This window comes from Mytilus californianus, unplaced genomic scaffold (genome assembly GCF_021869535.1).
Source record: "Mytilus californianus isolate M0D057914Y unplaced genomic scaffold, xbMytCali1.0.p SCAF_6, whole genome shotgun sequence".
NCBI classification, from domain to species: domain Eukaryota; kingdom Metazoa; phylum Mollusca; class Bivalvia; order Mytilida; family Mytilidae; genus Mytilus; species Mytilus californianus.
This window is the reverse complement of record NW_026262712.1, coordinates 300988-313557: the sequence shown is the minus strand read 5'-3', so window position 1 is coordinate 313557 and position 12570 is coordinate 300988. Positions and strand designations below refer to the sequence as shown.

The following is a 12570-nucleotide window of genomic DNA, read 5'->3' as shown; positions in this document are numbered from 1 at the left end:
TAAGGGGGTCTTCAAATCTTTTGACAGCTTCCGAAGTGCTAATTTTTAACATTTTTCAGCTGGACCAAATCACTACTTTACTTTAAAATTCATGACCCAATTTTTTTTACAGTGTCATTTCACCCCCCTACTTACTATTTGAGTCATAAAACATGGAGAAATAAATTTGGAAGGGGTATAAAAAAAATCGACAAGTAACACACTGTCCACACTAGGGACTATATTCGTGGACAACGAAAATCAAAGGACGATAACTGTGTACCCGGACCTAATAGGGTGGAAAAAATTGACCAATCTTAATGAAACTTGGTATGACCAAAGCTTATTAAATTATAAGACTGCTTACAAAGTTTCGTGGCAATAGGATATATATTATAGACAATATGACTAATTCTATATTCAACTTTGCGTGTTAAATTTAGACGTTAAAATTGAAAATTTTCAACTATCAACATTTGGGGCTTAAAAAATTAAAATATTGCAAAAAAATACTTTTGAAATGCCTTAATATATAACATATTATGTATTAAAAGCAATAGAGTACTCATTTGATTTATCAGACTTATCATAATTATTAAAAAGTCAAATTTATATGAGCCTGTGGCTAAAAATGGAGGTTTTCCAATGAAGGGGGGCCTTACATGAAGATGTAATATTTTCCAGCAATTTTAAATTTGTAAAGCTTTTTGGTTATAAATAATCCTTACATATGTATTTAATGTACTTTAAATGGAAAGAAAACTTACAAATAACATATCACATTAGTTTAAAAGGGTCTTAGGCCAAGTAAGACTGAAAATAATTTAGGGTCAATTTAGGCCGTATCACATATTTACATTTAAAAATGCATATTGAAGCTATAGGAAATAAAATTTTGTGTCTTTTCTATCATTTCTATACTCAGGTGACATGATACAATAAATCTGAGCACAAAAAGACTCTTGCATTCAACTTTTTTTGCAGACAGTATGGTCTGATACAAAGATTTTTCACTTTTTAGTGTAAAACATGCATGCAATTTTAGTCTCAACAGGCTTATATTTGAACCACTTGCTATCCTACAGAAGAAAAGAAAGATATTATGTGACATAAAACAGGTACAAAAGACATTGTTAAGTGCTTTTTATACAAATTTAGTGAGGTCTTTATAATGGACTTCAACTTTTATGTTCCAAGCTCCTCACATTTAACTTGATCCAAACAGGGCGTTAGACGAGGATCATATATACAATACATTTTGCACATATTGTCTGAGATAATCTTCTTTTCTGTAGATTCAGAGTTCACAAATGAGTAATACAACTGGATTGAAGCATAGAAACACAAATATTGACACATAAAAACCTGTCAGATAGAAAGTCAGAATGCTACTTATGCATCAAAATTGAAAAAGCTATGAAATGCTTATTTTGACCATAAAATGCCAAAATTGGTCATTTTTTGCAGAAATTCTATCAAACAAAAGTTTAAATCCTTTAGTTTTATGCTATTTGATAAATTGACACCATCAAATCATTCAGGGAAGTTGCCAAATTTTTTTTACAGTGTCATTTCACCCCCCTACTTACTATTTGAGTCATAAAACATGGAGAAATAAATTTGGAAGGGGTATAAAAAAAATCGACAAGTAACACACTGTCCACACTAGGGACTATATTCGTGGACAACAAAAATCAAAGGACGATAACTGTGTACCCGGACCTAATGACAGGAAAAAGAAATAGCCAAAATAGCAAATTTTTGTATGATTAAGTGCTGCTTAAAATGCCTTTTTAAATAAATCCCCAAAAATTTCCATCATTTGTTATGATAGTGTAATGTTCATTTTATTCACAAAAAGAATTATAATTTGTTCAATCATTTCTGGAGAAACCCAAACAATTTTGTACAAAAACTAGGTGGGCTTTGTCTTTTTGATGTTTTAGGGAACCTTAGAAAACACCACCTGAAAATGTAATATTGAGTTTAATATGTTAAACTTTAAAGATTCCAAAGACTTAAATTGATTGAAATACCTATAGGTTTTTGCTTTTTAAACCAGTTTGGTATTTCATCCAACTAATATTTGGTTCAACATTTAGATTTATTTTGTGATTTGGTCAATGGGAGGTAATCCAATTTTTTTTTTTACATTTTTAGATTAAAAATTAAATCTTTAAGCTTTTGTGTCATTTTAAAAAGTTAACTTTGTTTTTCATACTAGTTTATAAATTAGAAAAGTATTACAGAAGAATGTGTTATTTATTTTTCATGTAAAATGTCTACATGTAGTGTCATTCTTATAAATGAAAAAAACCCAACATAATCTCAGGAAAAGTATATATCAGGAATAGGAGTACTGTAAATTCATAAATTATTGCCAGGTTTTTATTAATGCCAATAACTCACATTCTGATATCTCATACTTATATCTGTATACAGATTTTCCTGAAATTGCAATAATTAATCTCACATTTTTGTCCATTTTTAAAAAATCGCAAAAGGTGTCAGAACACCAATTAAAAATACCTATCTGTTCAACCAAATTTTGCAATTTTCACAGCTTTCTAAATATTTTACCTTAAGTTTAACTTCATAGAAACCAGGTACATCCTGAATTGTACAGGTACCACCTTTCTACATACCAATTTTCAACATACCTTTAAAATCTTATAAGAAAGAAGAGACCTCCCGAACTGAGGTACCACTAAAAATAACCCCTGGTTTTTTGGAAATCTTAAATTAGTATACTATGGAGCGCATTGATCCTCAATGTTTAATGCAAACTCATAGACAAGTAAATTTTGGCTCAAAATGCTCTTAATATATTTCTCTTTCACCAAAAGTTTCATTTCTGCAAATTTGTTGGTTAGTTTAAGTAAACAATGACATCAAATGCACTAATTTTTGTCCGAGTAGGCTGACTTTTACATACGTTCTAAATTGGAGAGAGTAATTGGTGGTCTGACACCAAAAATGAATGCATGCAGTAATTTCTGAATTTACATTATATCAAATATTAAATTTCGACATGCACATCCAAACTAGGCAAAAAGGTGTAAATGAGTATATACCAAACAGACTTTGATGTAAAAAGGTAGATGTGCATTTTTAAAGAAGCTGAAGTATAATGTTATTCTGAAGATAAATATGAGCTTTTGAATCATTAAATCTTTAATTACTGTAAATTCAGAAATTATTGTGTGCATTTCTGCTGAAATTAATTTTGATAGATGTTATATATTAATGCATAAATTTTTTTTTCTTGTTCTTAAATTTGGACTTGATTGAAAAAAGTTTGAATATGCAACATCCAAGACATGGCAGTTTGTCAATCTTCTTTAAATATGTAATATAGAAAATATAGAAATGAGATTACTATCCACCAGAGTTCAAATAACAAGATTAAAGCAAGCAAAGGTCACGGTGTCACTAGTTTGAGACAAAGATGTTGAGAATTGTTAAACCTGCAGACATTTTTGGAAGATTTTCAAAGGTCCAGGCCTCCAGGGAATTCCTATCTTGTGTTTCTGACAAAACTTTATGTGTTTGAAATATTTAAGGACCAGTAAATGTATATACTGTAGATTTATTATTATTTATGCGACTCTTAATTTTTGTAGATTTAATAGGTAAATGTGAACCAAGAATATAAAGGTTCAACAAATTATAGTTTCATAGGCTTGTATGCAGGCTTTGGCAAATCCACAAAAATAAATGAATCCACAGCATCACAAATGTGACGGGTTACCATGGTGACTGATAACTGATGTTTCTTTATAGGTATTTGATTTTGAATTATCTGATGATGAAATGACACAGCTGACGAATTTGAATAAAGATCACAGACTGAGTACAGAAGACATGTAAGATATCTGTTGTAGAAGTCTAACTTACTCAGTATAGCAATCACAAGGGTTGACAAGGGTATAGAAATATGGTCATCTATTGGAATTTTCCTGTTATGGCGGTATAACCCTTGCTAAAGTGGGGTGTCTGTTTGACTGTGCAGGATGTGTAATTATACAGCTATGTCTGGTCGGAATTGGGACTGAGAGTGTCTGATGATTTTTCAGTTCTAGTTTTTTTCTTGAAAAAGTATAAAATATGTATGTATGCTATCCAACTGCGAATTGGTTGATGCCATGACATCACATCATGCACATATGGATTTGACAGTTTGAAAACAAAATGGATGATCTCATGCAATTTCAGTGATTTTTTCAGGACTTGAAAGTTACAAATGAACTACACTTTTAGTTTAATTAAAACAAATTATCAACAGGTCAGGAAAATGATAATCGACTAAGAATTAGATAAATGAACATCTCCTTTTTTTTATGTAAATATATTAAACCAAGATTTTATTTTTTTTTTATTTCAGAGCATTAAAGCACAAGTATTATCCATTTTATGAAGAGTTTTGACACACCTGTTATTCTATGTCATTGAAACCAAAGATTGCCTTATTTTTACAGAGCTTCCTAAAGAACATACATTTCTTTATATGCTTAATGCTATGCATTTGTATATACTCTACAATATGATATGTAATATGTTTTATTATACACAATTGGTCAAATCAAAATCTTGAGTTTTAAAATAATCTTTTAACTGCATTTTAAAAAATTTTTTTTATAGAATCTTGATTAAAAAAAAAAATCTTTTTAGGCAATAACATCAGAATTTTTTTTAATTTTACCCACCATTCCACCATTTTGAAGTTTTAAATAAAATTGTTGATTGAGTAATTCTGATTCTGCAACCTGACGTTATGTAAGGTGTTTTGTTGGTGGTTTTTATTGGGGTCATGATATAAAATGGTCAGGATTCTTATGTTTAATCTTCCTACAAACTTGACATTCCTAATGTGGACAAATAAATATTAAGTTGAACAGTTTCTACATTTTGTTGATTTGCAGTTTTGTAAACTGATCGAAATCAAAGTCAGATGTGTTTAATGTGCTGAAGGAATTAAGATTATTGCATGGAAATATATTGTATATAATGTAAGCAGTGATAATTGTCTTTGATGGAATTAAATAAGGTCAAAGGCAAACCCTTCATCAGAAAATAAACAATTAATAAGAACAAAAATCGTTCAAATTTGAAGGTGTCATTTTGATCAGGGTTAGGAATTATACAATAAGATCAATTGGATAAAGGGTTGTTGTTAAAGCAAGTACAAAAATTATTAATAAATCAAATATTGTTAAACTGTGGATACCATATATAATTGCTGTATTTAAAATTTGGATACCATGTATTGTTTTACTAGTATAGATATGGTTTAAATTTGCATATTTCAATGGTTAAAATATAGATGTAGTAAATCAATTTATGTCTACTTTTGGTCATTGTTGGTACTATCAGCACTTCAACATTTGTATAAGTTTAGGACTTGAAATATTTTGTCCTGAAGGAACACTGAAGAGACAAATTGTCTAAATGTGTATCTGGTGCAGTAAAAGTGGTAGTGTTAAGAGCTCTATATATTGCTGTATATCTGTGTTTTGCTGTAAATGAATTCAGTAATAAAATAGCTTGATTTAATTATTTAGCTTCTTAAACAGAAAATAATACTTTTTATTATTATCCCCCAGCTGCTTGGATGTGAGATAAAGGTACTGGTTTACATCTGTCTGCTGGTCTCTTGAATTTTTTTCATTCTATTTTCTCCGGGATACATGTATATACAATATAGTGAGCATGCTTTACTGTATTATGTGTCTGCATTCAACGCTCATCAACTTCCTGTTTACCAAATATCGGTACTTAATATATATTCTTACACATTCATGACATAATGGCCATTATTGAAATGTTAAAACACTTTTCAAGAACTTTAAGAACTACATATCAGAGCTTCAAGCAACTTGGTGTCAGGCTTAGGGTGCACATGCTATACTGTATGATGCATTTTCATTTGTGACCTAGAGTTGGCTATTGTCATTGCTTGGTGTCTAGGTCTGGCATCAGCTATTCCCATCAGCTATTGCCATCGCTTGATGTCTAGGTCTTGCATCAGCTATTGCCATCACTTGGTGTCTAGGGTCTGGCATCAGCTATTGCCGTCGCTTGGTGTCTAGGGTCTGGCATCAGCTATTGCCATCACTTGGTGTCTAGGGTCTGGCATCAGCTATTGCCATCACTTAGTGTCTAGGGTCTGGCATCATCTATTGCCATCGCTTGGTGTCTAGGTCTGGCATCATCTATTGCCATCACTTGGTTCTAGGTCTGGCATCAGCTATTGCCATCACTTGGTGTCTATGCCTGGCATCAGCTATTGCCATCACTTGGTGTCTAGGGTCTGGCATCAGCTATTACCATCGCTTGGTGTCTAGGGTCTGGCATCAGCTATTGCCATCGCTTGGTTCTAGGGTCTGGCATCATCTATTGCCATCGCTTGGTGTAGGTCTGGCATCATCTATTGCCATTTTTGTATTAGTATGTAAATTTAAAAATACATTTGAATCAGATTTCAAAATTTCAATACAGCCGACAAAATAGCATATTTTCTATTTTGCAGGCGCCGGCAAAATGGCCACTGCATTGTTTTAATCGCCCCCCTATGGCAAAAGTGAACGTCATATTGGTCAATACACCTGGAAGTTTAATCGTATTGCTATCTGTAATTTCAAGATGAAATCGGGTCCCTGTCAAGAAATATATTTCTGCAATTAGTCTCGGAAGTAGCAATAATTATTTTGTATTGTTACTATTTGCGGGTAATCGTAGCCAGTGCCTTGAAGTTTTTGGCCTATAAATGTCCACTTTAATCAATTGGCAGGTGGAGCAGCATCTGCTTTCCCTTTCATAGCACCTAAGATCACCCCAGGTTTTTGGGCGGGTTTGTGTTGCTCAGTCTTTCGTTTTCTATGTTGTATTTTGTATATTGTTGTTTGTCTTTTTAGATTTTTTGCCATAGCATTGTTATTTCATTTCCGATTTACGAGTTTGAATACCCCTTTGGTATCTGTCGCCTCTCTTTTAGCTATTAGTGCAGAAACATAGGTGTTACAGGAAATTTATAGCAGAAAAGTTGGATGACCCATTTTGGAGTAATGGCCCCTGAAATATCAATTTTTGTCGAGCCTGCGAAGTAACGAAAGCGAGACATAGCGATCCTAGATTCCGTCGTCGATGTTGGCGGCGTCAACATTTAGGTTTAGCTTGTGGTTAAAGTTTTTTTCAGACATCAATAACTTTGTCAGCCTTACAAGGAATTTTACTAAGTTTTTTTTTACAGTTAACATTCAGTTTAGTCTGAGGTGAAATTTTTTCAGTTACCAATCATAACTTTGTCAAACCTTCGTGGAATTTTATGATATTTTGACAGAAGCTTGTTTATGACCAAAAGACAGAATCCAGAGCAAAATTTTTATTTATTTTCATTTTTCCGTATTTTTTACTGATAAATGGACTTCGTTTTTTTTACAGTTTACAAGTTAAAGTTTGTTACACATCACGGATTACTTTGTCAAAACTTCATAGAGTTTTATGAAACTTTGTCAGAAGCTTTTTAATGATAAAGAGATGTCTGAAGTTTTTTTTTTATAGATGGTCTTCGTTTTTACTGTTAACATTTACAGACAGTCTGGGATTAGATTTTTTTTAATATGATAGATTTGTAAACCTTCATGGATCGTTATGAAACTTTGACAGAAGCTAATCTTCAAGACCAAGAAATAGCATTTAAAGAAAAAGTTTGATTTTTTTTTAAATTCTGTATTTTACTGATAAATGGACTCACTTTTAAAGCCAACAATACACTTTTACACTGACAGCAGCAATCGTAGTCGAGACACAGAGTTCCGCGGAACCCCTTATGAATTTTTGATGAATTTCTAGATTAAAGGAATTGTCTAGAAAAAAAATAAGCTTGAATATAATAATAAAATGCAAAGATGTACAACAAACCAAGTTAAATCGACGTTGATTTCAGAAAACATTGACAATCCAAAATTGAGATTTTGCTTCTGTAATTTCTATTGTCTGTGTTAAATGTTTTTTAATCTCCGAAACGGCTGAACCAAACTGTACAAATATACCTCCTTAGGGGGGATTAGTTTGTACTTGATATCTGAGGTTAGGATTCACCAAGAAAGATGTCTGATGTTGCTAGAAAAAAAAAAATTCATAATAGTCCATTTACAGCTTTCGGCCTATATCTTTCCCATCTCTTTTAGTTATTTAAAGATAAGCCAAAAATGCAGTTAGACCATTTCTTGCGTTGCAATTGTATGATGACAAATTGGCAAGTTAATGTACCTGATAGCATTTTAAATGGTTTACGCTCACAACTGGTTTTGGCTTATTTTTGAAAATTGTAAGAGTTAGAGCTTATGTTCTCTGTATACGTCTATTGATTGAGCGTTTGAACTTGAAAAGAGCAAAATCGTTAATTGTAAAAATGAGCAGCACATCTCCACCAAGAAAATGTACAATTATGTTGAAATTGTCTCACGGACAACTGCGTGAAGAGTAATTGCCCATCAGTTTCTTTTCTTTACTGGGTTTTTCTTTTTTGCTTTTAAGATCTAGATAATTCTCTTGTGTCTGTTGTTGTGCCAGGTGAGCAATTTTGGCCCGTCGAAGTCTAGTTCAACTTAAGCATAATAAATTCTAGTAGTATTTGGCAATGGATGAGTTGAAGAGCAATCATCCAATTTGTTTTTTGTCAAATTAATGTGTCTGATTATGAAATATTGGAAATATCATTTCTACATTGACCTTTTTGGTGTTACCTTTACATTAGTAGGACATTATGTAATGAACATGACTTTCTTTGTTCTTCAATTCTTTATATTTGATGAGTGGTTTTAAGGATGACCTAGAAAGGTCTCAGCTTACAGCAAGACAACATCTTTACATAAATACATAAATATTTTAAGGGTCAGCTCTTGAACCCAAGTCACATCAAATTACTAAAGAAATAGGTATGCTTTTACTGTAGCTACTCTTATACTTGGCGTTACAGGTAAGGCTCTTTTTAATTTTCTTACCGCGCTCATTTTGTTTTTAAATGGATCGTTTTTGTCTTTAGCCGTGGTCAAATTCAATGGTACCGGCGATTGCGGCTGTTTTTGTTTTTGTTTTTCCCTCCATATTCGCTGTCTGTTTGTCTTTCGATTCCTTAAGGTCTGTTCTATTATTTCTTTTGCTGATATTTGATCTTTTCTTTTAGTTCTACTTTTGTGCTTTCTTTTTGTTGTTGCTCCTCTTTTCTTTATATCTTCTCTTTTGTTATTTCTATCCTTTTCCCTCTGTCTCCTTTTTCGGATTACAGAAGAAGACTTTGATAATGCTTTTGTTTGGTCATTTTTACTCTTTTGTTTCCATTTGTGTTTTTGTTCTCTTCTATTCTCAGCTCTCAGTTTTTGAATTTTGGATATGACTGTCATGATACCTACAAGTCGGAAAATGACAATATTCATTAATCTTTATTTATAAATTTTCGTATATTAATATCAAGACTTTTATAGCTGACTATAACATATGACTTTTTTCATTGTTGAAGATCGTATGGGGGATGAGTGTGCGCATGCGCCGAATTCGGACGTATCCTTTTTCATCTCCAAGAAAAGTCTTACTAAAGTTATTTGTATCCTTTGTAAAATTTATTAAAATCAATGTAAGTTGGGTAAAGGTGTTCCATTATCTATTACATTCATTGCAACATAAAAGTTAGGACCAACCAACATCAATCAACAACGAAATCCTGAGTTATAAAGCGGTTACCTATGTAAACAAAGAACAAAATGGCGGCAAATACGAAATAGAAATCTGACAGCTAGACAGTCAAGTGGAAGTTAAGAAAGGTGTGTAGGTGAGTTCATCTTATCACCACCTTCTTACACAGCCCAAAGATGTCACAACTAATTAAATTTCTATTTTTATTGTCATTTGGATACCAACTATGTCTAGCCAAAATAACAGACCAACAAAATATTTTGACAAAATCAAAACAAGGGGAGCATATGTTTACCATTATTAACAACTACAACCCAGAGTATATAAACCATTTTACCATCATTGACAACATTAGAACTGAAATACTTAGTATGAATGAGAGAAGATTAATATATCGTAAAATGATAAACCATCTCACCTATCTTTCAATGATACTAATTCTTATATCAAACGATGTAAATCTTAACCCTGGACCTGAATGTTCAAACACCAGTGGAACTGTATATCCATGTGGCACATGCGACAAACCAGTTACATGGCAAGAACGAGGTATAGTATGCGATACATGCAACCAATGGTACCACATCAGTTGCCAGGCTATGCAAACTAAGTCCTACCTAGAGCATGTGAATGACTCCGCCATTGCATGGGATTGCATTATGTGTAATTGTCCAAATTACTCCACCTTCTGCTATTCTTTGGTATTCAGCACTTCAAATCAATTCAGCATACTATCAAATATATCCATCAGCAGTCCAACATCTAGCATCATAAAACCATTACATACTTCAACACCAGAACGGAAAACACAAAAGAAAAAGGAGCAAGAAGATTCAAATCCTAAGACTATTCGAGTATTAAATGTCAACTTCCAGTCAATAAGAAACAAACAAGGCGAACTTATAAATCTTATTGAAAGCACAAAACCAGATATAATTTTTGGAACTGAAACCTGGCTTGATTCATCAATAAAAGACTCGCAATATTTTCCAGATGGGTACAATATTTACAGAAATGACAGAAACTTAAGTGGAGGGGGAGTACTCATTGCCGTCAAAGACACATACATCACTTCATCAGTACCAGAACTTCAAACTGATTGTGAAATTGCTTGGTGCAAGATGGAAATTGTCGGGCATAAAACTGTCTATCTATCTAGTTACTACAACCCCAAAACATCAAACGAAAAGGGATATAATGAATATGGAATAAGCATTGAAAGAGCCAGTAAAATACGAAATGCATTCATTATATCAGCTGGTGATTTCAACCTACCAGGCTGGGATTGGACTAACAAAGAGATCAAGATGCACACCCAATGTGCAACAAATCATGAAAAATTTGCTGATATATTGGATGATAATGGGATGGCACAGCTTGTAAATAAACCAACCAGAGGACCCAATACTCTTGATCTTGTTGTAACAAATCATCCTGAAAGCTTCATGAGAGTTGAAACCTTACCTGGGCTCTCCGACCATGAAATCGTTTTCACAGAAGTTAATCTAAACCCTCGGAAATCTATTCAAAAACCAAGGATTATACCGTTATATAGAAAAGCAAATTGGGAGAATATGAAACTAGATATGAATAATTTACACCATGATATCACCCTAATGAATGAACAAAAGGCAGGAGTAAATACATTATGGACACACTTCCAAACCAAACTTGAAGAGAGCATAGAAAAAAATGTACCGAAAAAGACCGCTAGGAAAAAGGATGGTAGTCCCTGGATCACATCTGACATCAAGCGTCTCATACGAAAAAGAGACAGATGGTTTAAAAGAATGAAAAAATCTGGTAATGGAGGAGATAGAGACAAATTTAAAGAACTTAAGCGTCGTACACAGAGAGAAATTAGGAAAGCTTACTGGAATAACATCGACAGTATAGTTTCACCACCAGACCTAATTAAACCTCAAGAAAGACCAAACTGTATGAAAAGGTTCTGGACCTTTATAAAACACAAAAGGTCAGATGGGAGTAAAATACCACCTCTAAAATCAAATGGAACTTTACATTCAGAGCCAACAGAAAAAGCAGACATCCTCAATGGCCAATTTCAGAAAGCCTTTTCAGACAAAACCACCATAACAGAAAAAGAATTTCAAGAACAGTGTAACATGTCCGGAAACTTTGAACAAATCTTGGACATCAATATAACACAAAATGGTGTGTACAAACTACTAAATAACCTTAATCCAAATAAGGCAGCTGGGCCAGACAATATAACACCAAGAGTCTTAAAGGAACTTGCATTACATATAGCACCAATACTGACAACATTATTCCGCTGCTCATATCAGACAAGCGAAGTACCTTGTATTTGGAAATCTGCAAACGTCTGTCCAGTGTATAAGAAAGGGAAGAAATACGATCCTATAAATTATAGGCCTGTCTCTCTCACTTGCATAGCATGTAAACTAATGGAGCACATCATAACTAGCCATATCATGTCTCATGCAGATACTCACAACATCATGTATCCACTTCAACATGGGTTTCAAAGGGGATTATCATGCGAATCACAACTGATTGAATTTATTGATGATGTAACTAAAAACTTAGATCAGGGGAAACAAACAGATTGTCTCATAATGGACTTCTCCAAGGCATTTGATAAGGTTAGTCATAGCCTTCTCATCCACAAACTGAAGCATTATGGGATAACCGGTAAAACAAATGAGTGGATAAACAACTTCCTCAGTGATAGAATACAGTCAGTAGTTGTAGAGGGTGAAACATCGACCTCCATACCTGTAGAGTCCGGCGTACAACAAGGATCCGTCCTGGGACCTAGCCTTTTTTTGTTTTATATAAACGATATGCCCCAGGGGATTCAATCAACTGTACGACTGTTTGCTGATGACACTATTGCTTATCTCACCATTTCAT

The 12570-nt window shown here is 33.2% G+C and overlaps 1 protein-coding gene across 2 annotated transcripts in view; it reads left to right on the top strand.

Moving 5' to 3' along the window:
- Nucleotides 1-5532, top strand: part of LOC127705095 (aldo-keto reductase family 1 member B1-like) — a 35809-nt gene extending 30277 nt beyond the window's left edge. For both annotated transcript variants that reach the window (XM_052209364.1, XM_052209365.1), the window contains exons 8-9: nucleotides 3763-3845; nucleotides 4364-5532. In XM_052209364.1, the coding sequence (XP_052065324.1) occupies nucleotides 3763-3845; nucleotides 4364-4406 (126 nt within the window). In that variant the 3' untranslated portion in view covers nucleotides 4407-5532. The remainder of the gene's footprint in view (nucleotides 1-3762; nucleotides 3846-4363) is intronic.
- The last annotated feature ends 7038 nt before the right edge of the window (nucleotides 5533-12570 follow it).